We start from the raw sequence: 27,847 nt of genomic DNA on the forward strand, positions 1-27,847 counted from the left end.
GGTTTAGATGAAGGCTGAATGAGAGTTGGTGGCAGGGGAAAAGCCTCTCCAAGGGACGGCCCAGAACCGGGGGCAGGGGAGACACCGCTCTCTCTCTCTCTCTCTCTCTCTCTCTTTCACACTCCTCTGCTAGCTTTCAGCCTCAGCTCTACCTGCAGCTTCCGCTCCCCAGGGAGAGAGCCGCGACTTGCTCAACACCCAACCAGGAAGTGGAGAAGAAAGAGGGAGGCAGTAGCGCCCGCTCGGATTTAGGGTGGGGGTTGCCCGGCCGGCCTAGAGGGGATTTTCCAGCTCCACACACACGCTCAGCCTCAGTCTTCGCTGGGCACGGCTGCAGTCTCCCCTCGGCACCCACCCGATGGCTTCTCTCCAGGACCCTCTGCCTGCAGGTAAAGTGCCCCGAGCGGCGGCTGGGAGTCTGGGGGCGTGTGCGCGCCGCCAGGGCGGAGAGGCAGCTCTGTGCAGCCGGGGCAGGGCTGGAGGAGAAGGAGGGAATCTGGAGTCTGTGGGGAGCTGCGGGAGGGCGGCTAGGCTGGTCAGAGCCTCCTGACCCTGCTCAGGGCCGGGCGGCTTTTCTGTCTCTCTTGAGATGCGAGTGGAGAGGGGGCTCTGCGTCTGGCCCTGTGTGTTTGCTTCGTGCGCCTGGCTGGGTTCTCTGCGCACAGCTGATCGGTGCGAGGGGCTCTCCCCACCACTCTGGGGATGGGATCAGTGCTCGCAGATTTTCTCCCGAAGGAAACTAAACCATCTTGTTCGTCTTCAAAGTGCTACATTGTCCTGCATTTTGCTTCAGCTACCCCAGACTAACACGGCTACATTTCTATCACTATTTGCCTATTAAAACTCTCAAGCTAGACAAATAGTAATAGGGAGGGAGCCGTGTTAGTCTGATCTTGCTAAAACAAAAGGAAAAACTATGTAGCACTTTAAAGACGAACAAGATGGTTTAATAGGTGATGAGCTTTCCTGGGCCAGACCCACGGAAGCTCATCGCCTATTAAACCATCTTGTTAGTCTTTAAACTGTTACATAGTTTGTCTAGCTTAAACAAAAGGAAAAACTAAGCTCAGCAAGCAGCCTTGTTTTTGAGGTAGGCTGCCCCAAGCCCTCCTCCTCTCCCAGCACTGTGCATGAAGGAGAGCTTTGGAAGAATATTAAAAATCATTCTTTGCATTTGCATAGTCTCTGAGGACCTGAAGGTGTTTGGTGATTCATATGCTCAGACAAGAATAAATTAAACCTGGCAGCACCCCTGAAAGGTACAACACAGGCTGGCTGTTACAAAGAGGTCCAAAAAGTTGTCTGCCTCAGGGAACTTTTGCAGATTCTAGATCTTGCAGTATTAACATTTTAAACTATATTATCAGTTTTCTGGGAGTTAACCAAGGACTCCTGGCCTTGTCTGGACAAGAAGGGCTGGGAGTCGTCCCCCCCCCCCCCCCAATTGTGCTAGCTAACAGTTTAGCTTGTTCTGAGCTGGTGGAATTTAGCATATGCTGAAATACACCTTGTCTGTTCTAGAGTTATAATATAGACTAGTTTGTGCTAGCTAATATGTGCTAACTCCCCCCCCCCCACACACACAAATCTGTTTTATTCTAGTCAAGGGGTTCTCAAACATCATTCACCACAACCACTTACTGACAAGAAAAACTACTTTAGGACCCCAGGAGGAGGGACTAAATCCTGAGCCTGCCTAAGCCTCACTGTCCCAGGTGAGGGGGCCAAAGCCTGAGCTCCACCATGAGGGTGGGGTGGGGTGAGGGGGAGCAAAGCAGAAGCTCAAGGGCTTCATCTCCAGGCAGGGGGGCTTGTAACTTGAGACCTGCTACCTAGGATTGAAAGCTTTTGGCTTTGGTCCTGGGCAGTGTGGGGCTTGGGATTTGGCCCTGGGTCCCAGCAAGTCTAAGCTAGTTCTAGAAACCCCAGTCAAAGGGGGTTGCAACCCATTTTGGGGTCCTGGCCTACAGTTTGAGAACCTCTGTCCTAGTCAAACCAAAGTTTGAGGAAGTGGTGAAGGTTAACATTTTCAAAGTTGATGAGCACTGACCTTTAAAATAGGCTGTTGAGTTTGACTATTTCAGCTTCAACAACTTCTGTCCAGTCAGTGGCAGAGTTTAAACCATTTGTAACAAACTGAGAGATGTACTACCAAAAGTAAACAGGTTAATCGAGAGGCAGAATATAATGCACTGTAGTATAATTGTACATAATGCTCCATTGTGTTTATTATGGTCTTTGCCTGATCACAGCCTCATTGTTGATTAGGGTAATATATCACCAGGCTTGTCTATTTGTACTAGTCTAATTACACTGAGATTGTTTCAGTGTAACTAAGTGGGGCTTACAACACCAGTGCAGTTTAATTTGATAATTATGCTAAGACAGTGTAACATTTACTACCTGCTAGTGTAGACATTGAAGTAGTGTAGGTGAACAAAACTTGAGCTCTCTCCAACACAGAGACCGTAGGATTTCAAGATACCAAAATTACACAAGCTATTGGGCTCAGTGCAGGAGTAACTTGGAGAAATTCTATAGTCTGTGTTATACAGAAGGTTAGACTAGATGATCTATAGGCCTTCCTTACCTTAATATCTTTGAAACTTTTAAAGTTATGGGGATTTCAGTGAAAAGTACTTGGAGATATGTCACTTCCTTTCCTCTCCTTTGACTCTTACTTCTCCAGCTGTGCAATATGACTCATACAGTATTTTGTGACCACACTAATTTTAATTGCTTAATTCGTTGTTAAATACTACAAGTTTAACAAAAAAAAATATTAGCAGGAAGAAAGGAAGGAGGTATGTTTTCAGATTATATTTAAAACTAAGGAGTCAGTGAGTCAGAAAGACATCATGGAACTGATTCTCTGGCTTAGTCTACACTACACTTCCCTCCTCCCTGCATTGATCTATCCTACACAACTTCAACTACACAAATAGCATAGCTGAAGTCAACGTACTTACCGCAGTGGCTTCTATGCGGTAAGGTCAGCATGGGGCTGCTCTCCTGTCGACTCCAGCTACTCTTCTCATCCTGGTGGAGACTCTAAGCAGATGCAATAAAGCTATTGCCATGACCATAACAGCACCCAATACATTCCTTATATTTCCAGCATGGGTGGTGTAGATTTCTATGCCAGTTCTACCAGCCAGAAAAACTCTCTGAGCAAAGCTGGGAGGCAGACAGAATTGCTGGACCCTTGGGCAGGGTGGGGCAGCTCTGCGCACCCAGAAGGGACAGGGTCTCGGGTGAAAGGAGCAAGGTGGGGAATAGCCCTCCCCACCAGCCCTTTCGTGCTTTCTGGAATGTGCCATCCAGCACTGCAGTGGCCATTTAAAGGGCCCAGGGCTCTGGCCACTTGCTGGAAGTCTCAGGTCCTTTTGTATCACAGGGCCGTGGGGCAGCTGCTGCATTTGCCCCACCCTAGGTTGACAGGCCTGCTGCAAAGGAGGGGCCCATTTCCATAAGACTCCCATTTAAAATGGTGCACAAAAAGCCTAATGTAACTGAGAATCAGACTCAAGAATCCTAGTCCAAACAGGAGCAACAGTAAAGGAGGCCTGTGGTATAAATTCTCACAAAAAATGTGTCAACATAACCAATTATTCTTTGCAGGTGTAAACCCAGTTCATAATGCTGAGGTACCTTAAAGCTGTCACTGGGAAGAGCTAATGGGTAGAAAAATCTAAATATTTCTAATTCTAAATAAATATAGAAATAGACTTCTGACATCATTTGCAAGAACTTATGCCAATAACGCATCGCATTATTAGCATTCCTCTGGCTGTGAAAATAACTGATAGTAATGTCTGTGTACAGTGCAAACTATACCACACAGTGATTGCTTCTTACTATGTACAGCAGGGGTGGGCATTAAGCAGTACACAAACTGAACTAAGGATGTATAATCCCATTTAATTGGTTAACCAGTTAAACATCATTTAACCGGTTAACCGACTAAAAGGGCGATGGATAGGGTTCCATGGCAGGCCTGGTCCAGTCTAGTGCCCCTTTTTGCAGGCCCACCATGGACAAGGGCTACTTCAGCTGGCTGGCAGGAGCAGCCCCTTCCTGTGGTGGGCCACGGCGAGTGGGTAGCTGCTTCAGCCCCTACCAATTAACATGGTTCATCAGGGTTAGCCCCTGGTGGTTCATCAGATGCTTTATTTACCAGCATGTCTGCAGGTACGACCATGGGAGCAGCAGGAAGTGATGGCCTAGCCCACAGTGCTTCCTGCAATTCCCATTGGCCGGGGTGAGCAAACCATTGCCGACATGTCATTTACTGCTCATTCCTGAAGTACAGCACTTAACACAATGAGATCTCCATTGCCATTGGGGTCTCCAGATGCTATTGTTTTGAAAATAATGAAGAATAATAGTGGCAGTGAGGATACTAATCTGAGCTAGAACTTGACCTTGCTCAGCTAATTGAAAGTGTCTGAACAGATTCAATGCAAAATGAGTGCTTGTGCAGTTAAAAGAAGAGCATTGCCTTCTTGCTTAATGAACCTGACTCCCGAATGCTTGTTAAATCTTGCATGGTATTAGAAGAAATTACATCAAGCTAGAAATATTATTTCAAGTCCGTTAGCTTCACTGCTTAAGCAAGAGTTTGAGGTTTCTCTCATTGGAAAGGAGAATACCCTGAGAGACAGGGAAGTATCTTGATTTAGAACAGCTGAGAATCTGGCTTCTGAAGTACAGGCAATGATATTCTTCCAACAAGTAGCAGGCCTGGGCAGCACTGCAAGTATATCATGATTTTACACAGGAGAAGGAAGAAAATGGAGAAATGAGAGGACTTGTAAACAAAGAATGACTTCATTAAGAATTAAAAAAAGTGTCTCAAGTAAGGCCAGTAGGAGCCCTCTGATGCATAGGAGACTTCAAGGGGAAGCACCTTGGAACAAGATTGGCTGGCCCTGGCTCTCTACTGCTCTTAAAGGTGCAGGGCATCATGTCACCTTCTTGGTTAGGCCAATGATAGTAGCATCTACTTAATAATGAAACAGTATCAATATGGTACTTAGAAGTGCACTTATTTTTTTCCAAGTGCGCTTGGTTTTTTGTCGAGTATAATTTTTTTAAAACAAACTATGTCTTTGGAATACCTAGGAGCCCTTTTCCATGGCACCAATTTTCTTAGGCCTACTTCATATCTCTGATATTTTCTTACACTTCATCAACACTGGACACTTTGTGCCAGTAAAATCACTGAATTGATCTGAATTCCTTATTGCCAGTGTCACACATGCAGTCAAAGTAGGTCCAGAAATGCCACTTTTAATTAAAAATATGTTTGGACTAAGCTGACAGACTAGTAGCCATGCAGTACATTTCTAGACAGGCCATTTGTTTAGTTTTAAGTCAGATAGTTCTGTCTTTCTGTGATTTCACCCTGCCTGGTAGTGAGACAAAGCTGAATGGAGGAAGCATTTTGAAGAGTTTGTCACTTGTCAAGGGCATTATATGTAGGAAGTCACAGCAGTGGAGGCTGGGTCATGTAGGTGAGGGCAGATCAACAATATTCCTGGAAGTATCCAAATGTCAGGTATTTTGAGGACGTGTCAGTGACCACCCTGCCCGTTGCCAATGTAGAGCTCAGAGTTTATCTTATGAGCTTTGTCATTCACTTCCCAGGTTAACTGGGCTTGAAAGGTATGGCTACACTTCATCTGGGAGCAAGCCTCCCTGCAAAGGTTCAAAGACTGTGCCAGTGTGCTAACCCTAACCCTAACCCTAGCTGTGTAGATACTAGGTTGGACTGTAGCTCAGGCTTTCAAGCTTGCGAGGGCCTGAAAGCCCAAGCTGCAACATTAATGCAATGCCTATACAGCTATTTTTAGCATGCCAGCACAAGCCCCACTAGCACAAGTCTGAAAACTAGGATCGGAAGACTTGCTTCCAAATGTCTGTGAGATGTATCCAGGAGTGAGCAGATGTTTAGGTTTGGCAGGAATTGAGCCTCTAGTATTTGTTTTCAATTAATCTTCTCTGGCAGATTAACGACATGGCATCAAGTATTCCTTGATGGTGAGGAGGATTGCTGTGATATGGGGTCTTTTTGGGGGAAGGGGAAACCAGAAGGATGAAAAGCACCCATTGACCCTCCAAATCCCACCACAGTATATTCAAATATTTTTAATTATGTTGACATCCTTCTTGCCAGGAGAAGAGAGCCTGTTCTAATAGTATGTAGGTACTGGGCGTAGTGGAATAGGCAGTCCTAGGGAATGTTGTGTAGTGACTGAAAAGGGGAACAGGGAGTTTCAAATTCAGGTTTCAGGTTGTGGCTTTGCCACTTACTTATTGTGTAACCTCGGTCAAGATGCACCTCTTATGCCTCAGTTTAGCACTATGTAAAAGTGGGATGATAGTTAATGATTTGTCAGGGGGATGATGAGGATTAATTTGCCGAGTATTTACATATACTTTGGTGAAGGAATCATTAAGTTTCTGGTTTTAATTTTCAGTTTTAATCAATAAACACCACTAAAGCACTCCCAAAAGAATTGGTGTTCATCCAGTAATTAACAGAAGAATCCCATAAATGGTTACTTGTATTTAAGGAGCTTGTCTACTGTAATGTGCGCTATGGGGTATATTTTTTAAAAAACACGCTAAAATATTGCACGTTAATTGGTCTACATAGAACCTGCTGGTGTATACTAATGGCTTCTTAGTGCATTTTAACATAGTGCTGATTGAAACAATACAACATTAAGCCACACTAGATAACACTATGGAGACATTACTCAATAGAGTATATGTTACAGCATATTCAAAGAGAAAGTCCCCCAAATCTCAATTTTTGAATATTTACATAAAGTTCAAAAATTGCTAAAAATACTCCCCTACTGAAATTAATAAATTCTGTAAAACAGAAGCAGTTAAATGTAGTTCATCTTTAGTCCAATTTTACTTTCCCTTACTTTCTACTTTGGAGAAGGCTGCTAATGCACAACTAAATATATTATTCAGAGAAAGGAATGTTTTATCCATTTTAGCTGTTTTCTGGGTTTAATTATTTATTGTTGAACTGTTAATTACTTTTAAAAAATAATATTTTAAAATAGTTATGTGTGCCTCCTTGTTGTTAAATGTAACTAATGGCACGGTTACATAGCTCTCACCTATGACTAATCCTTTGCACTTTATCACATGTTTTCCCATTACAAATGAACTCCTGCGTAATTGCTATACAGTTTCATCTTGGTGAGATGGTGATGGAAGGTGCATATGTGACCCAATAGACACAGTTTGAGAAGCATAATATGAAAGAGTTTACTTATATGTTTTTGGCAGATCATGCTGCAAAAGAGCCAATAGAAGATACAGATCCAAGTACTTTTTCCTTAGAAATGGTAGGTGCATCTAGTTTGCTTCCAATATATCTTTAATATTTTGTTATTTATTATTTAGTTTATAGTTTTTATGGTTATTTAATTTTGGGATACTGTCAAAAACTCTAAATTATGATTGACTGAAACTGGCCACATACATGATTTTTTAGGAAATTAGCACCATTGTACTTATTGAAATTTTATGGAGGGAGCATCTACCAGTTGTAAATTAAAAAAAAAAAAACTTATCAAACATATCTTGAATACATCAGAAAATAATCATGGGTGAAAACCATATTCACATTGTAATCTCTTTTGGATGGGACTTTTTCTCACAATGTCCTTATACAGTGCCTAGCACAATGGGGTCATGTTTGCTGTTGGGTATTCTAAGTAGTGTTATAATACTGTCATCATAGTACTGTGATCTCCCCGGAAATTGGTATGAGATTTTCATCCAGAAACTTAAATATTGTTTATATACAGCCTATGTGCTTCCTTTAAATTGTGGCTGATTGCTAGATAATGTGTTAGAAAAGCATGTGACAAAAACCAAGGCTGTAAGGTGAACTGAGTGAAGAGATATTTCTCTGACTAGCATTCAGTACATGCGTTTCTTTGTTGGTATGTCCTAATATATTCAGACAAGCAAATCTTATGTCGGCACATGGAATATATTGGGTCAATGGAATATTCAACTGTTCTGTAATCTTTAAGAGGACTTTTTGAGTTTGACTCTAGGTTGTTTACTCTGGGAAATAGTAAATAAAAAAGAGGCTGATTATAATATTAGATTATGCAGCCTAGAGTATATTCATGTAAATGTTGCAGCATAGGGTTTTTAAATGAACATTAACTTATTTGTAAATGGCAGATTTGTCATGCAGCAACATGAATAATGAGAATTTAAAATATTCCTTTCCCTGGGGTGTCCTCTTCCCATTCAGAAGCCTAGTACCGAAGTATCAGCAGAAAACAGAGAGGATAGTTTGTGGCTTTTTTTGGAAAAACAGTTCAATAATTTAGATCCTGATCCTGTAGTGCGATCCATTAGAGCTGACCCAGGAGTGCATGCTGAGTCTCACTGAAGTTAATGGGTTGCTGCAAAGGGCCATGCTAGTAGACCTTGATGAAGGAATGGCTATTCTGTGGCTTGTGATTGTTTAAATTAAAGAGTGTGATATTTAATTGGGGTACAGTTATTATGTCTGGTTGATACAAATGCAAATCAATTTTTAAATGAGGAGAAATTCTATAAAACGCTGAGGGAAGCATTTTATAAAAAGTAGAGGGAAGCTACTAGAGGTACCATGGGGGCAAGAAGATGTCAGATCTATTAGTAAACTAGAGTCTTGAATCTGAATGTCTATGCTGTAAATCAGAAGATATATCCATAAATTGATCAGCTGTATTTTAGTTTGCATTTTAATCAGGTTTTAATTTTAATTTTCAAAAAGGGAACGTTGTTCTTTAGTAAGGAATACTTGTAATAAAGAATGCTTGTAATAACCAGCTTTATCCCAGATAAAACTCTTTTGAAATCAATATAGAGTTAAAGCTTTGTTATCCTGCACGCATGGGGAATGGGGGTTGCCAGTTAATTGAAAGAGCCAGATGACAAAGCTTATTTGATCCATCTCCTGGCAGCAGGAGGCAGGCTGAGGGGGAAGGAGGCGCCTGCTGATGACATCCCAGCTGGACAGGAGCCTGAAGACCTAGCAGTATTGTGGCTTTGGGCAATGCCAGTTAACAGAATTTCCCGGTTAACAGAGTGCTGGATAACAAAGATTTCACTGTAGTTACTCTTGATACACACTAGTACAGCGATTCCCAACCTTTTTTATACTGCGGACCAGCAAACTCATTCAAAAACTATTGGCAGACTGGCACAGAAACATTTGCATATTCATTGTGGTAATTAACTTATTTGCATGATTATTATGGTAATTAGTTTTAAGCGGTGACGTGTTATTTTACATTGCATCTGCAAGCACACAATACATGTCATTGTGTGGCTGGGAAGATCAAAAGCATACATTGTTAAACAGATGAGATGTTTTGCAGAATAGTTCTAGTTTTCACTAATTTGTGGAGACAGGCAAAGGGGTACAGCATGCAGGGCAGGAGAAACGGGACTGTGACCAAGAGGAAGAAGGGAGGGAAGGAAAAGACATGGGGCACAAAGCCAGGAGAGGCTAGGCTGAAATTGGTGGGGTGCTGACTCTGGATCAGAGGGCTTCTCCTGACTTGGCCCCTTATTCCACCCCAGCCACATCTGCCAGAGGTCCCCAAGCCACTTCCTGGGGCTGAGCGCAGCCAGGCAGCTCTGCTCCGCCATGCAGTCTGGCTGCCCCAGGAACAGCTCCACCCTCTGGAGCAGCCACCAGTCATGTGGCCCCGCTGGCCAGGCCACATAGCTGCCATAGAACTGGAACCAGGGCAATGGTGAGGCTGCCCCAGTAGAGACAGCCGCACCGTGGCTTGGCTCCAGCTGCAGCTCACAGCTGAGGGTGTGGCCTGACAGAGTGCTGCAGCCCGGCAGGCAGAGGTTAGCGGCCTACCACCAGTCCACGGATCAGTTGTTGGGAACCACTACACTAATAAACTGAGAATCTGACCTGGACAAATTGAGGCCAGTGGCAGTGTTAAAATTAAAATTCAGCATTTCTTGATTCCAAGTCTTGTGCTTACTCCACTAAGCCACACTGTATTTCAAGAAACTGCAGCAAAACATCAAACTATATAGTTTCGGATTGTAAATAATCCACAAACTAACTGTGTTAATATCTGCCGATCTCTAATTATTCATTACTATATTTATGCGAACTGAAATGCCATTTTAAAAAGTCATAGTGATAATTATAAGGTTTTCAATGTACTTTTTTATCTAATACCAGAAATAACAAACATTTGTCTTTTTGAACAGACAGAAAAGTATCCTGTCCAAGACACACGGCTACCTAAACGTAAGCACAGCAAATTCCAGCTATTATAAATCTGGGATATTACGGTAGTTTTGTATTTGTATTTGTACCTGGTAAAAGTTTATGCAGTTAAATTTGTTTTAAAAGTTGGCTGTTAATATTGGCTCTGTTTGCCAATTGAGCTCAGCTTTGATCTAAAAGCTGATGATATCAACAGAAGATCTTGTTTCTCACCTTTTGAAGTAAGCTCTAATAGGCCAAAACCACAAAAGAAAAATAGGATTGAGAAGACAGATTAGAGGGAAATAAAAATAATTTAAAAGTGACTTTGAAAGGGTTAGCTGTGTGCTTGCAGGTAATCAGGAATTCATTTGGGAGCCCAGAAATATCCACTGGTCACATGTCTTGATCAAATCCTGAGTGCTGCAACCATTCCATGATTAACTCTTTAGTCCTTCTACCATACCAGCTGCCTTGACTTCTTTTTTATTTTTTAATTTTTTTTTTCTGCATCCCAGACCTTTCTGCAGGCTTCCTTCCAAGGAATGCCCTGAGAGTGTCTTGGGCTTTAGAACTCTTCCAAGCATATTGTTCTGAATCCCCTCATGTAAAGCCTGAAGAGGGATTCATGATCCAATTGGGAAGACCCACTGAAAAAGTTAGGATAAAGACTAATGAGCTGGGTAAACTAAAACGGGTTCCAAAGGAGGATTGAGTATTATTTAGGAGACTTAAAAGAGCTAGCAATAGAAATGGGGTGCCACTGAGGATACCAAGAGAAGAAGGGAAATAGATTAGAGGGGAGAAGGAAGGACACTTCGAACCAGTTTAGTTGCAGGCAGACTGCTCACCTCTTCAAAGTGATATTCCTTAAACTTTCTTAAATTTTTGTGAAAACAACAGAGTCCTGTGGCACCTCAAAGGCTAAGGTGACACAGGACTCCTTGTTGTTTTTGCTGAAACAGCCTAACGCAATTAACCCCTCTGAAGCTTAAATTTTTGTAGTTTCCTTATTGCTTTTCCATCTAAATTGTATTTTTCTTACAATGAACTAATGCCTTAAGAATATCTTCCTCTCCAAGGAAAATCAGATTGCTAAATAAAAATGTAACTTTTCCAAAGTTGTTTAAAATATGATGTTTTAATGCAGTGAATTCTAAGTAAAATGAAAGGGAAATGGAAATTGTTGCACTTTCTTTTGAAAGGAAATTTTAGTGCCTATTTCATCATCATCATGTAAAGATATAAAAAGCATTAATGGAGCTTAGTATTTCCTGTCTCAGAATGGGAATTGATGTGAAACACTTACTAATGTCCTGTTAACTATTGCAATCTCAAGTTTTTCTTATAATTTTCTGCTAAGTCTACCACTGTTGTGGGTTTGGAAACTGAATGACGTTAACCTTAGATTGTTCCTTAGATATTGGCCTGTTAGTCTGCTCAAGAGCATACATTTTCATCACTATTAAACATGATTTGAAATAAAAAGCAACATTAGAGCCCTCCTGGGGCTCTTAATTGAGGTAGCACACCCAAATTAGGGAAACCTGCCTTGGACTAATTTTGAGGCTTCTCTGTACTGTAGACATGCTATTTCGAAATAAGCTATTTCAGGGAAAAAAAAATCCAAAATAGCTTATTTTGAAATAAGCGAGCTGTGTAAATGTACCCTAAGTGAATAAAATGTGTTACAAGAGTTTACTTCATACAGCGTAAGGGCCTGAGTCTTAAGTCAGTATCTAGGGAAAATTCCAGTTGGCTTTAATGAAAATTTTGTCTAAACAGAGTACAGGATCTGGCCCTCCTTTAAAAATCATGTGACATCTTAGGGCCAGATCCCTTAAAACGTTGTGCACCCTCGACTCATATTAAAGTTAATAAATTTCAGAGGGGTAGACGAGTTAGCCTGTAAGAGGAAAAACTTAAACAACCAACAAATTGTCTAGTAGCACTTTAAAGACTAACAAAACATGTAGATGGTATCATGAGCTTTCTTGGGCGCAACCCTCTTGTTCAGTAAAGTTAATGGGAGTGGAGGGTGCTCAACATCTTGCAGGAGTAGGCCTTATATTTTTTTTCTCAAAGTTCACTTAGTTATGCCCTCTCCCAAATATTAGAGGCAACAGCCAAAAGAATAAATCAAGAAATTCTGGAGGTTGTGTTCTGTAATGTCAGCTGAATTCTTTGCCATTGAATCCTAACTTAATCAATAAGGAACCTGTGTCAGATACCACAGCCGCAGCCAGAGGAAAGCTATTGGATTTTAGGGATCAACGGTCTAATAAATAATGGAAAATTCTAAGGGAAATAAGGGGGAATTTTTTTTTGGTCTAAATGTAAGGCTGCACTCTTTACATCAGAAAGGGACACTGAGATAAGGAAGTCAGTATGTAGGGTTGCCAAGTGTCAGGTATTGACCCGGACAGTCTGGTATTTTCGCCTCTTGTCCGGTAAAAAATATTCAGAAAATACTGGACACTTAAAATGTCTGGTATTTTCTGATTTTTTTTTCCCTGACAGGAGGCAAAAATACCAAATACTATGACACACTCAACAACCAGGTCCAGCCCCTGGACCCCCCGTCCCCTGCTTACCTGGTTCCGCAGAGGCTTGTCTTGCGGTTGGAATAGAAAAACAAAATGGCCGGTGGGAAAAAAAGCGTCTTCTTAAAGGGCCATGCTGATTTTTATTTTTATTTGCTCAACAACTTTGGTCTCCCCCTTCTTTCTTTCTCAACAGAATTTTTTTCCTGGTGTTTTTTTGGGAGGGGAGGGAGTGTTCGGTATTTTTGGTTAAACTATCTGGCAACCCTATCAGTATGTATGTCCTGTTTCTCTAACTAGAGTATCCTGAGGGCATTCTGTATCAAACAATTAAGAATTCTGTGCACAATATTTTAAAACTCTGCAAAATTCTACACGTTTTATTTGTCAATAAATAAATGCAGAGGCTCCAGCATGGCAGTGGAGAACACAGGCCCTGACTGCATAAAGGTGGGAAATCACCCTGCAACAAACCCACCTCCCACCCTGATACAGATTCAGCAGTGAGGCTGCACCCAACCCTGACATAAACAAGGCCTGGGTCTGCCCCAGAAACACCTTTGGACCTTGCCACACTGTGACAGGTACATCAGGTGTGGAGTAAGCAGGCTCAACCAAGCAGGATCCAAGTGTTGAGGGGCTCAGTGTGGGGGTATCCATATGTGCAGTGAGATGAATCTGTGCAGAACCTCTGAGTGCAGGTAGCTTAGTGAGGAGTCTAGGTGTGTGGGGATATGGATGCTCATTGGAGCAGGGTTCCAGGTGTAGGTGGTTGGGGGCTCCTCAGAGGAGTCTGGGTGTGTGTGGGGTCTCAATGTGGGGGTTGGTACTAGGGGAGTGCTCGATGTGGTGGGAGTCTGGGTGCAGCTAGTTGGGGATCAGTGATCTGGGGGTCTAGATGTAGCGGCTCAGGGTAGTGCAGAGGTGTGGAGCTCATCAGTATGGGAGTTTGAATGCAAAGAGTTCATTGTGAGGTGGTCTAGGTGAAGATGGATGCCAGATGCAGAGGCTGAGGTTCAGTGGGTGGAGGTTTGGATATAGAGGACGAAGGGGTTCTGGATGTACCAGATGAGGCTTGACAGGGATGTCTGAGTATAAGAAGTCCAGGTGTACAGGGGTTGGGTGAATGGGGGAACAGCTCCTGGTACAGCGATCCTTCCATGCACAGCTGAGGGGTGATGGAGGCAAGAAGTAGAGAAGGATGCTGAGCTTCCTGCAGCTGGGGGACAGTATGACACAGCCCCAGCCACTCCTTGCAGGGGAATAGGATATCCTATCCTCTCCAGCCTAGAACTTGAAGCTTATTTTAGCTCAGGATAGGTGTCACTGGCTGGGCTGTCCCCAACCACATGGTGATTTACCTCTTCTACCACGTGCTCAAACCAATGTAGCCACACTGCTAGGGAATGGTGCATGACTGCTCTTGCACTTCCCTTTGCTTCTCTGTCAGAAAGCAAAGAAATCTTTGGGGGATGTGAATTCTGTGCATGCTCCCTCCCAGGAATAATAGAGAAGACAAGAACAGTTGGGGCAATGCACTGTTTCTTAAAGGATTCTTATTGCTAAAGTGAGCAAATAACTGATATGCACTTTGGTCCCTAAAAAGTCCTTCAATATTATAAAAGTCTTAGAGGATTCTGATGTGTCTAGGATAACCTTCTTTGAGCCCCACATCAGCAGTTCATCCCTAGTCAGCAGAGCAATTAACACATGGATTTACACATTTACTCAAAGGTACACATATGCTGAAATGGACTAGGGCCTTACTAATCACAGAATGAAATTTAACCCTGTGCACAGGACCAGCAAAAGGTTTATGCATCACTTAAGTCCTATGTTGAGGGCCCAAGTGGCACATGAAAGGTTACCGGCCTTTGTGCCATCTCTCTGCATAAGGGTGAATTTCAACCTATGTCTCTATACTTACAAAGGTATGTAGACAACTTTTAAGCTGCTGCGAGTAAAATCTTAGGTTGTGTATATGTTCTTCAGGAAGGGTCCTGAGCAGGATGAGCATAATCTGAACATGAGGAAAGGAGAAGGCATAATATCTAGAATTTTTTAGAAAGTCACTAAAACAAAGTGGAAAGAAGAATTGTGTTGACTGTCAGGTTATTTCACTTTTTCAGATACCTTTAATGCATTGGCTAGGTTAACACTATGTTGGTGCTGCTCCTGGTATATCTGCTGAAGGAAGAGTGTAACCCTGCCATTAGTAACAGGATATTGGAGATGCAGAGGAAACATTTTACTATGCCCTGATGCCTAACCTTTGATAGTGCTGTCTCTTTTCACAGTCCAGTCATTAAGAATTTAAGATTATTTTCCCTCTATTTTACGTTTCCCAATGACCCATTATCGCATGGTATCATATCTTTGTGTTAGACTTTTATGAAGCTTGTTGTATTTTTGTTTGAGAGTTTTGTAACTTAAGCTTATATTTGGATGAAAGACCAACCTTTCAGGATCTCTTTGCCGTAGATGAGGAGTACTTAACAGATAAAGTGACATTGGAGATAGCATCTATTAACATCAGGAGTCTTACATCAGATTCTGGCCTAATACAACAGGTAAGAACAGTGAAAAGAACATGCAAATGTTCCTTTTTCAGGGGAAACATGGGGAAACTTTGGTAGACTATTTTGGACAAATTTACCATCCCAGTAATTGCATTTGAGCATGCGTGTGTTTAAACTAGCTGTAGGCTTAGCAAAAACCATTTTTAAAAAAAATTTTAGTGGGCAATATTAATGATTTTAAGCATTTTTTAAAATGTTATGTATTTAAATGTTAACAGTTATGGGAAGTTACGAGTGTATGTCAGACAATTGGGTTGGTCAAACCATAATTATGTCATGACAGTAGATGTGAGATTCAAAAAGTTAAAACTTTATTACTATTAAAATCCAGATTGGCAACAGCACTTGTGAAAATACACAAAGTAAATATACTTAAATGAAACTGGAATAAATGCTCAAGCAGCATTTTTTTTACTTTGCCTATCCGTAAATCTTGATTTTTATTCAGTGAAAATATATTTGTCAGTTTGTGTCTCTATGGTGAAATTGACATTTACAAATAATAATCTAATCCTTGTAAACACAGCTGCTTGTAGTGGATTTAATGATACAGTAAGTGGCAGTAAGAACGGGGCATCTTGTTATAATGTATTATAAAGTACATAGTTTACTTGTATATGCATGCAGAGCCTTCAAGGGAAGTGCTCTGAGATAATTCTGGATGAATGACACTGGATGAATGATGCTATACAAAAGTCAGCTTTATTTTAACTACATTTGTCTAAAGGGGAAAACCCGTTCTGCTTTCATCTTCAGTCCTTCAAAAAAAAGGAAGGACTTGCATCCGCCCAATGAGAGAAGGCAGCTACTTATGACTTCTTTCTCCATCAACGATTTCAGTTTGTCTCAGCCACAGAGTCACAGTGCCTTCCTTCGGATGATAGATGTTGCTTTCAAAGAATATAAATGTTGCAATAACGTATATTGACACCTCAGACTATTAGGTTATTTTCTCCTCATCTAATTAGCAGGTTAAAAGGAGCTAAGTAAACACAGCTTTGAAAGAAAGAAGGGCTAGAATTGAATTAGCAGAAATATTCAATTCCAGTCCTTATCTAGAACTCTTTTCTTCATATCAAAAGTTTTTAAAGAAGCTCCTCCAAATTCCATAGAGTCAGAGGAATAATCCCTTTTTGTTGCATGTAACAGACAGTAGGGATGCAAAGTTTAACTGTGTAAATGGTTAACTGATGACCTTGGGTGTATTGGTTGACATTCACAGTTACACACAGGCTCCCGCCCTACACTGCTGCCTCAGTATCAGAGTGAGGCTGCAGGCAGTAGCTGGCTGCCACCCTGCACTGCAGGTGCAGGCAACCGTGTAACTGCTGAGTTTTTCAGCTGTTATATATTTACCCAATTACCCGCTATTTAACATCCCTAACAGTGGACCAGCTGAGGATCTGACCCAGCCTCTAATAAAAACAAGGAGCATGGAAATCTAAGTCAGACAATCTGAATCGCTGCAAAGCTGTAGGTACTCTACAAAAAAAGTCCTAAGGACTTTTCACCCCATGACTATGGCACATTGGAGACTCTTAATTGCAATTCTGCAATAATATTTCATGACTATGTCCTAGGAAGTAACTTTGTGACCTCTATACATGCCCAACCAATCATTTTCAGATGCTGAGTACTTAATATACTAACATCAATAAAATATCATTCAGGAAAATTAGACAAGCCTGGATAGTGTAGGAGAGAGAGTGTGAACTATTCCAAATATATGAGGTGAAGTGTGTCCATCAACATGAATCATTCATCATGTCTGTAATCAAAAGAAACAGTTTTGGGGTCTTTTACACCAGAGTAACAGTAAGGCATTACTCCAGTTGTACTGGCATAAATGAGAGGTGAAATTAGCCCAAAGATTGTAGATGTTTTCATTTAACCAATTATCCATTGTTGTCATAAATTTCTTTGGGAGCAACCCCAGGGCTGATGGATTTATACAGGTTGCACCTCCCAAAACTGACACTCTCTCGTCTGGCAACATCTGTGGTCCAGTAGAACTATGGATGTTCTTAGACCACAGAGCCCTGAGAGCCTAGTGGCTGGAGGGCTGGAAGCAGCAGGATCAGCAAACTGTCAGGGGGCTTGAGCCTGCAGCAGCAGGGCTGGAGCCAGAGCCCATGGCAGCTCATGTCAGCAGGGCTGGGGCCTGAGCCTGTGGCAGCCTGCAACAGCAGAGCTGGCAGCCTTGCGAGCAGCCTGGCTGGGGCCAAGTGCCTGTGGCAATGTGGCCAGCAGCCCCAGCATTATGAGCGCCTGAGGCAAGGGACTGGCTGGGGTGAAAGGGAAGCTGGTGGCGCTGACTGGTGATGGAATGCGGGGAAAGGTGGGGGTGAGGGGGAGCAGGATCCTCCCTTGATCTGGAATATTCCCTCATTCAGGTCCACTCAGGTCCTGAAGGTGCTGGACCAGGGAGGTCCAACCTGCAGTTACACACAAGGTGCTGTTCTTTTCTGTTCTTGTTCACAAATACTTTAACATAAACCTGTCACTACTGAGTGTGAAAATGATACGTCAGTGCAAGGAGAACTGTTTAAAATACTATCCCTATCTCATCAGAAGTCAAAATGTAACTGTTGCATAAAAAGTTTGCAAATTGTCAGGAATTGCTGATGATCGGTTCCCTCGTCTACCCAACAGGTTTTTTTCTGTTCCATTACATAAGTATATTTCTAAACAGATTCTTCACTTTGTAAATTAGACCCATAAAGTTATTGTGTGTTATTTGAATACATGCTTTTAATTCAAGGTTACTTTTTGTTTGTAGCAAGAAGAGAGTGATAGTCAAAACAATACTGGAGAATCACTTTCAGGTAATGTATAGGCTTTACCATACATGTATGTTATTTTTATTAATTTTTTTCAGAAAAATTCTTTGCGAGGATGATGCTTGGAATTACCTAGAAAGGACTTGCAACTCCAGAGTGTATGAGGCTTCACTCTTTAGCTTTTAATATTCTGTGGCAGGGTACAGAGCCATGAGTTTATCTGATCTATAGATAGGTATAAACTATTCTTGTTGATTTCTTTTTTATGCCATTCCGTTCACCGAGCAGACACAGCAGAATGAAATGAAATTAAGATAAGAGCCAATAATGTTCTCTCAGCACAGCGAGCACTTCAGTTAGGTGAAATGGAGTTAGCATTGCTCATAAAGTGAGATTTTGGCCCACTGACTTCATTATAGCACAACAGCAGTATAAATTATATACCTTTATATTTAGCTATTTTAAAAACTGCAAGGGCTTACGGAATGCCTCAGAGCAGAAATGTCTCCCTCTACTGAGACCTCAGATGGAGTATTGTGACCAAGTCTGGGCACCACACTTTAGGAAGGATATAAATGAATTAGAGAGAGTCCAGAAGATGGCAAAATTGATACAAGATTTAGAAAAACTGACCTATAAGGAAAAGGGGGCAGGTTTAGCCTTGTGCAAAGAAGCCCAACAGGGCCTGATTGCAATCCTCAAATATGGTAAGGGCTGTTCTAAGGAGGATAATGATAAATTATTCTCCACATCCACAAAGGCCAGAAATGAAGTAGTGGGCTTAATCTGTAGCAAGGGAGATTTTGGTCAGAGGGGTAGCTGTGTTAGTCCATAATTAAAAAAACAACAAAGGTCCTGTAGCACCTTTTAGACTGCCGAAAAAATACTGTACTAAATATACTATCTATATATTTTGGTTAGTCTCTTAGGGTATGTCTACATAGCAAAGTTATTTAATAATAACAGCCGTTATTTCAAAATAACTTTCCTAGCATCTACACAAGCCAACTGCTATTTCGAAATTAATTCTAAATAGTGGAGGGCTTATTTCGAAATTGGTAAACCTCATTCCGCGAGAAATAGCGCCAATTTTGAAATTGCTATTTCGAAATAAGCGCAGTGTAGACACTTATTTCGAAATAGGGGGCCTCCAGCCCTTCCCAAGGTGCCCTGCTGGAAGCCCTGGCCACAAGGTAACTTCTGACCTGAGGCCCTGCCGGAATCAGTTCTGGCTGGTCTTAAATGCGATTCAGCGTTCAATCAGTGTGGACGTGCTATTTTGAAATAGCAAAAAGCTATTTTGAAATGCATTTTCTGTGTAGACGCATTATTTCAAAATAAGATATTTCAAAATAACTATTTTGAAATTAGATATTTTGAAATAATACTGTAGTGTAGACATACCTTCAGGTGCTACAGAACCATTTTTTGTAAGTTTTATTAGGAAAATGTAATTATAAGGGTAGTTAATTTCTGGGATAAGCTTCCAAAAGAGAGATTATGGCATGCCTGTCATTGGAGGGTCTCAAGAAAAGGTTGGACAGACACCTATCAGAGATGGTCTAGGTTCACATAGTCCTGCCTCAGCACAGGGGGCTGCACTTGATGATCTCTCCAGGTCCCTTCTAGCCCTACAGTTCTGTGGTGCAAGTCACAAGAGCTTGTGTGTTCCCTTCCATGGAAATTATGAATTATCATAAAATTGAGTTGTTGCACATTATAACCCCCTGCAAATTGTAAGAAGTATTATTCAGCCTGCTAAAAAGAAGACTGGAAAAAAGCTAATTAAGTGACATCACAAAAACAGCAAGAGCATATTCTTTCTTTGCAGAACTGGAAAGATAAAATGCATACAAAAGATAAGTTCAGCTTGATCATTTTCATTAGCACTAAGATTCAAATTCAAGTTATTTCAAAAACTTTCAAAATCCATTTGTGAGATGGCATAAGTCTCTGAAAATAGAAAAGAATTAACAAGTGTGATAGCTATGAGAGTAGGTCTTTCTGAATATGTGATTTGCTTTTTTGCGGTTATAAGCTCTTCCCTACTCTTATTCTAATTGTAACGTAACCAGTCCTTGAAATTGCGCACTCACTGTTTCCATCAGTCATCTGATCAATACGTCCTCCAGCAGCATCCCTTTTTCCAGTCTTAATTTCAATATCGTTGGTTTTATATTCCTCTTTCAAACTAGTATGGTAAACTGAATTTTTAAAAGGTCTAGCAGTTATAAGCTGTGCACATTATGCACCTTTCTGTGGTAAGGTCAGTTAGACCATTGTGGGCTGCTCTCTCTCTTTATTCAGTATATGGCCAGTTTAAAGGTTTACCCATTTGCCACCAAAATTCCAACTCATCTAGACTACAGTCGTCTTTTGAAAGAGGAATGTAAATGAGCCCGATCGAAAGTGCAAATGAAGCACGGATTTAAATATCCTGTGCTTCATTTGCGTATTCATGTCTGATTGCTGTTTCAAAAAAGGGTATTTCAAAAGTGAAACTGCAGTCTAGACGTGGTTCTTTCGAAAAAAACCTTTTTCGAAAGAACCGGTTCCCCTCGTTTTTTCAGGAGTACGGGTTCTTCTGAAAGTTATTTTTTTTTTTTCTGAAAGAACCGCGTCTAGACTGCGGTTTCACTTTTGAAATACTCTTTTTCGAAACAGCAATCAGACATGAATACGCAAATGAAGCACGGGATATTTAACTCCGCGCTTCATTTGCACTTTCAATTTGCCTAATTTACATTCCTCTTTCGAAAGGAAGACATTCCTTACATTCCTCATTGCTTCATTTATATCTATTTGAAATAATCTCCCTTCATAGAATACAACAGAAAGAGGCACATTAATATCAATGGAAATATTAGGCATTTGATTTGTGTGTGTCCATTAGCACAATCTTTACTGAAATATGACTGTCAAATATTTTCTTAAGTCTGCACTATTATAAAGATGGCACCTTAAGTGCAGTAAACTAGGCTGTGACATCTACCAACATAATCCTACTATTTATCTTGTTGAGATGTTAAGAGAGTTTCTTTCTGTTTAGTACTCATGGCTGTGAAAGTGTCAGTTATGATGGTTTTCATGAAGTAAAGGGGATAATTCTTCAGGCCAGGGAGTAGCCCACATTCCACAGTGAAAAGTGGAGTCAATCTGACAACCTTGTTATAAATGAGTGTATATTTTAAAAGTTACTGTGTTTTGATTTTATCTTCAGTGTACAACAAAGAAAAACATCAACAAAAATTAAAAAGTAATTTAATTCAGTAGGAGAAGATATTTTAAATCCCCATTATTATTTTAGAAGTAGTTTTGAACAACATCATGTTCCTCATCAGTGCATGAAGGTTTGTGTCAGAAAAAGAAGCCATGGAAAATAGAATATATTCTAAACTTTCAATGTAATATTTATAATTGTAGATATGAGGAGGTCCTGCAAAGAAAATGGCACCTGCTCCTTATGCTTGTTACGAGCTCCAACCATCGGTGACTTACTCAATGATGAGGACTTGTTGTACACAATGAGGCTAAAGTTGGATCCATGCCACCCTACAGTAAAAAACTGGAGAAATTTTGCAAGCAAGTGGGGAATGACCTATGATGAATTGTGTTTCCTGGAACAGAAACAACAAAGCCCTACACTGGAATTTTTGTTGCGGAACAGTGACAGGACTGTGGAACAATTGATTGAGCTATGCAAATTATATCAAAGAATTGATGTTGTAAAAGTGCTGCTGAAGTGGGTGGAGGAAGAATGGCCAAAGAGAGTGAATGGAACTCACTTCTAGATCACAGAAAAATTGTTAGCTTGAAAAATTTACTTGTCTAATTACCACTAGCGAAAGGGAAGCTTTCTCTGTCAGTGGCAGGGCACAAACCATCAGTTTACGCAGAATATAAGCTTTTATTATATATGCATTTCAAGCCCTTTTGGTTGCAAAGATAACCTTCCAAATGTGAATGGAATATTACTAATACTGCGTTGTCTTCCTGAGTCATCAAACATCTTGAATCTTTGTCAATGCTCATATATTTCCCAAGCAGGAGCAGAGTGAAAAATAACATAACATTGAGCAGTATGGCCCTTGCAATTTAGAACCTTGGAAGGAATGAAACTGACAACCATTTCAGTTGCCCACTGGTGTTGTTTTGTAAAGTTTTGATTAGCAGCTGAGACCCTTGAACTGTTGTCCTTACCTCACTGGTGACCATGTTCCTGTCTTTTATGTCAGCTTCTACCTAATAGGTGTTTGGTAATATTTCAGGTCTAGCAGAAGGAATAAAAGGACTGTTAGAAATGTTTAAATATATTTTGTATAGGAACACCTCATGTATTTCCAAGATCAGTTTGCTTTTGCATTATTAGATTAATTTAATGTCTGAATACCCCCATTTTGCAAAAAAATAATTTGGATACTTATTTATAAAAAAGACATATTACAATATAGTACTATACTACATTAAAATTACATATTGATTATGGAAAATCACATGTAATTCAGAGAGAATTTCCAAGGCGCACATGAGTGAGGACAAAAAAACAATTAAGAAAATGTCTTACATTAAAAATTAGTTCCAAGAATTCTGAAGGAAACATTTAGTGGGAGGATTATTTATTTTTTCCTCAAATGCTTCTTGTTCTGGAGTGGGAAACAGCTCTAGCGTCACCCTCAGCATCCTCAGTACCCACAATGACTTTCCCGATCAAAGATTGTGGTCTTCTCTAAGAGATCACAAAACAGACCTGTGGGCTGAGCCATTTTCCGCTCAGACTATTTCCTGCCTGTAAAACAGAACAAGGCTTATGTACCACTTAAGCCACCATTATAGCTTAAAGGAGTCAATATGGATAACTACTGGAGAGTTTAAGAGGATTTAAGATTTATCAGTCACCCCTAGGGATTTGATCTTGTTGCTCCTTTGAATTTAAATGGTTAAATTTAAAACATTTTAAAAGGGATAAGGAATAAGTGATATTGCTCTTTTCCCTATAATTTTTTAAAGTTATTTTAAAAAATCTGTTACAACAGAGCACTTATTGCTATAGTGTCACAATAAGAATTATGAGAATGCTATTAACCATTTAGTAACACTATTCCAGTAGTTTTAGACATTCTTTTATGTTAACTAAAGCATCTTGAGTTTGTACCTGAACATATATAGCAAAATAACAGTGGACAATGTACCAAAACATAGGCTAAATCTAGGATGGGGTTATGGCTCATGTACCATTTAGTTTCATAAATTAGGACTCATCACTCAATTTTAGAAGCAAAGAGGTATATAGCAAAAGTGGGATTGTGCATTGAAATCTCTACTTCAAGACAACACAAGGCCTAATACATATTATACTGTGTATATTTTATATCAGTGGGCGTGGTTAGAAAGTAGTTGGAGGTAAAAGCTGTCCATTTCAAACAGGGGCCAGATCTACAGGCATCATAAATCAGTGTTGTTGCATTGACTTCAGTAAAGATGAGAATAAAGTAACCTGATTTCAGAGGCTGGGTAGTAAGGGTCAAATTTTCCATCACAATCGTTTTTTGGAAGAGAAATTGGATTGACTAATTTTCATGAAATTTAATCTGATTTCTGCAGGAAAACACTGGGGTTTGTTTTTTTAATCGAAAAAACTGAGTGATTAAAAAGTGAGACGCTTTTAGCAGAAAACTAAAATATTTTGAATCTGAAATGTTGCTGTGTTACCTCATGGGAGCTATTCTCCTCTGTGGGCTGAGGTCCTCAGCCAGGCTTAATCTCCCATGGCATTCTGTACCCATGGCACTGTCATATTCTCACCTAAAGGGAATATGTTTTCTCATGGGACATTGTAGTCCAACCTGGAAGCCTGACTTCTTGAGAATGGGTGCATGATGTACTGCATTGGCATTTCCAAATCAAAATATTTCAGTTGTCAGCAGACATGCTAGTTCTTCCATAAATATTTTTTTTTAGAAAAACAAATCTCATTTAATCATAATTTTCCATGGAGGGGACACGCACTTCATCTCCCAACCAGCTGTAGTTCTGAGCCCTTGCAGTTCTCACTGAAGTCAGTGTAAGCTGTATGTGTTCAGCACCTCTGAAGAGAAGGTCACTTTTATTTATGAGCCCAAGCATGAATTTAGCTTAACATTAGGCTCGTTGGTTTGAAAAGGTTATTCTTAAACTTTTACACCTGTAGTTGCTCATTATAACTGTAGTTGACATAATAGGATTTATTTAATGTTTGTATCCTTGATATGGCACGACCTAGGGATGTTAAATTTAGATTAATAGGCTAATCGAATAGTCGATGCAAATTGCATCAACTATTCAATTAGTCTAGAAGGGAGCCTCACCTTTGAAGTGTAGCAACAGCCCCAAGGCTGTTGCTACACTTCAAAGGCAAAAGTGATCTGGGGAGCACTGGGCCAGTGGGAGACGAATTGAGTCCCCTGTTGGCCTCTTGCTCTTTGCTGCGTTTCAAAGTGGCAGCACTGCATGGAGCTGGGGTCCAGCTGGGCACTCCTCTGCTGACCTCGGTTCTACATGGCGTTGCTGCTTTGAAACATCGCATGGGGCTCCCTGCACCATTTCAAAGTGGCAGTGCCGCATGGAGCCGGAGTCAGCTGGAGTCCCCAGCTGGCTCCCCAGCTCCCTGCAATGTTTCAAAGCAGCATTGCTATGGGTCATCAGGCGAGTCCCCAGCTAACCCTGGTTCTATGTGGCGCTGCCTCTTTGAAATGCTGCGGGGAGCCCCACATGGCATTTCAAAGTGGCAGTGCCGCATGGAGCCCAGGGTCCACTCACCGCTGCCGCTCTGAAGCCTCCCTTTGCTCCCCCTCCCCCCTTGCTGCCTCGTTCTGATAGAGGCAGCAAGGGTGGAGGGAGCGATTAGTCAACTATACCTTCATATCCCTAGCATGAACTGGGTTAGACACTTCAAATACTTTCTTACTTGAATATCCAGTCTACAAGACATTGACCTGATCAGTCTTTGAATAAGTTTAATATCTCTGTTATAATATATACTATGTTAGTAAAAAAACCAAACAAACTTTAGATGTTTGATTTTATTGTTTGTTCTCATTTCTATGGTAAGTAAAATTAATTTTAAAATAATACAGATGCATAGATAGTTGGTGTTGATGTATTCAAAGTCAGCAATTATTGTGTACCGCCAAAATACCAGCAAGTGGATTTGTACTGAAAAAAAATCAGAAATTTGGAATCAAGATTCTTTATGCGGGCAACAAATATTGCCTTACTCTTATTAGCATGTATCATCATGCAAACATTATGCATCCCTTTCCTTCTTCTCAAGAAAGTTGAGATAAGGAGATAAACACACATGGACTGTTTAATGCTGCTGCATCTTTTTTAGATTGGGACTAGGGAGGTGTAAAACTTCCATAGGTTGGGCTTATATGAGAAGTTGTTTTGAGAGCCTGGGCTCTTCAATGGTTTGCACATTGTACCTAGACCTGAAATTTCATTACCTTCTTCTTATCCTCCCCCACAAGGTCAGAGCCTGCCAACTTAACTTTTGCCAGGAGAGCTACTGGCTACCTTCCCTATCACCCTGGTGGCTTCAGGACAGCCCTTTTCCAATAGGTCTTCAAGGACAGCAAATTAGTTTATTCCTCTTTAACCTGTGGCATTTTATGATAGATAGCCTGACAGCAGTAGCAATGAAGCAGAAAAGTCACCTACATAAAATGTAACTTCAGTCTGTTTTTTGAAATCTCTCTAGATCAGTGTTTCTTAAACTATGTTCCGTGGAACACTGGTGTTCTGTGAACAACTCGAGGTGTGCCGCGACCTCTTCTTTGTTTTTGTCTATTTTTGTCTGACAACAATTTTTTTTTTGAAGAAAATTTTCGTAAGTGTTCCGCATAAAAAAATATTATTGTTTGGTGTTCTGTGGTCTCAAAGTTTAAGAAACATTGCTCTAGATAGCATCTATGGGACAGTCCCTTCCCCTCAGATATATATAGAGGCTTTTATAGTGAAACAAACAAATAAAAACCACTTGGAACTCTGAGAACGGTTTTGCACAGCCCCATTTAGCCTGTCCCCTTTCCAATTTTGAGCCAACCTATATGCAAGTGATGCATCATGTATCTTGAGACTATTTGATTCACAGGAGTTTTGACTTGGCTAAACTTGCTGGCCTGTGACCAAATGTATTTGGCAATTTCAGTAATTGCTCTTGACTGATGATCTCTGTATAAAGAAAGTGTTTGTCCTTTAACAAGCATGAGGACATGTTACAGACCACTGACACCTGTAATTCAGCATGGATTTTCCTTCCTCAAACCACCATTCTTTAAAGAAGAGTAAGCATCATTCTGTTCAATACTGTTTTCAAGTTTCAGGCATTGGGTCAATCCAGTATAGAATTCTTCCACTGTCTATTTATGTTGTGACCATATTAAGAGCCTGCTCTCACCTAGGCCACAAAATGCACCCATTCTGGAGAGGGATATGGTAGCTGTCCCCCAGAAGCTGCCAGTGCTCTATGCTTGACTCTTTGCTCTATCCAAACAATGGCAGGGGGTGGAGAGAAACTTGGGCATCTCAAGACCTGCCACAAATCTGTGGTACATCTGCTAGCGAATTTATCCTCAGCTATTTCTGTGTCTGTTTGACCTGGTGCATTTTGTATAAGTCCCAAGAATGTGTGTGTGCTCTTTACACAAGTAAATGTTGCCATAGATATTTCCACAGGTTTGTCTGAACTTTCAAGTATGCACTTTGAGTTGATCAGTGATGGGGAATGGGCCCTTGAAATTTTGCAGAGTGAAACAGAAATCAGTCATAATGTGAAAAGAAACAGTTTCACTCTGCCCTACTTCTGCATGGCTATGTTCATTATAAAAAAAGCAGAGATGGTTTTTAGAGGTACAAATCACCCCTGGTATTTTGGGCTATGTCTAGACTACACAGATATGTTGGAAAAAGATACACAAATTGCAGTTTGCATATCTTTTTCCACTTTTCTTTTGGAAGAAGCGTTTTTGAAATTTGGCCTATCTACATGGGGCCAAAATTCAGAAAAACCTCCTCTTTCGGCACATCCCTTCTTCCTCATACAATGAGGATTACAGAGATGGCGAAAGAATGCGTCCACTTTTTTGGAAACTGTTCTGAAAAACTGGACATGTTCCTTTGACCAGGCTCTGCAGTGTAGACATAGTCATGTTTTGTGTATCTTCTGGCATAAATTACAGGAGTCATCATTCAAAAATCAACATCACACATAAGCATCTGAAATTCAATGTTTTTTTTTTTTAAAAGAAAATAGGGTAATTAAGATAACTAACTGAAGTATGGTATGCAGTGATATAGGCATGCTGGTCCCAAGATATTAAGGCGACAAAAAGTAAGTGAACTTTTGAGCTGACACAGAGCTGAATAAATGAAGAGTTCTGTGTCAGATAAAAAGCTTATCTTTCTCACCAACAGAAGTGTATCTAATAAGAGATATCACATCTAGCTTGTCTCACCAAAATAAATAATGACTTTTTAATGACAACCACTGTGCCTCTTGATATAGCTCGGAGTGCCCATAATGTATTGTTCCTTGTTAATAAATGCAAGATGATCCTTCATACCTTAGCTCTGTCAATAGATCAAGGAGATCCATAATAGGACTGCAAGTCCAGTCTGCAGTTTCATGCA

The 27,847-nt window shown here is 40.7% G+C and overlaps 1 protein-coding gene across 1 annotated transcript; it reads left to right on the forward strand.

The window, feature by feature from the left end:
- Positions 1–222: 222 nt before the first annotated feature.
- Positions 223–27,455, forward strand: EDARADD (EDAR associated via death domain). Its single transcript, XM_006122070.4, has 6 exons — positions 223–389; positions 7,315–7,373; positions 10,279–10,318; positions 15,301–15,389; positions 18,178–18,223; positions 21,602–27,455. The coding sequence occupies exons 1-6, from the start codon at positions 359–361 to the stop codon at positions 21,967–21,969; spliced, it is 633 nt and encodes a 210-aa protein (XP_006122132.1). The 5' UTR covers positions 223–358; the 3' UTR covers positions 21,970–27,455.
- The last annotated feature ends 392 nt before the right edge of the window (positions 27,456–27,847 follow it).

The sequence above is a fragment of the Pelodiscus sinensis genome, chromosome 3 (genome assembly GCF_049634645.1).
Source record: "Pelodiscus sinensis isolate JC-2024 chromosome 3, ASM4963464v1, whole genome shotgun sequence".
NCBI classification, from domain to species: Eukaryota; Metazoa; Chordata; order Testudines; family Trionychidae; genus Pelodiscus; species Pelodiscus sinensis.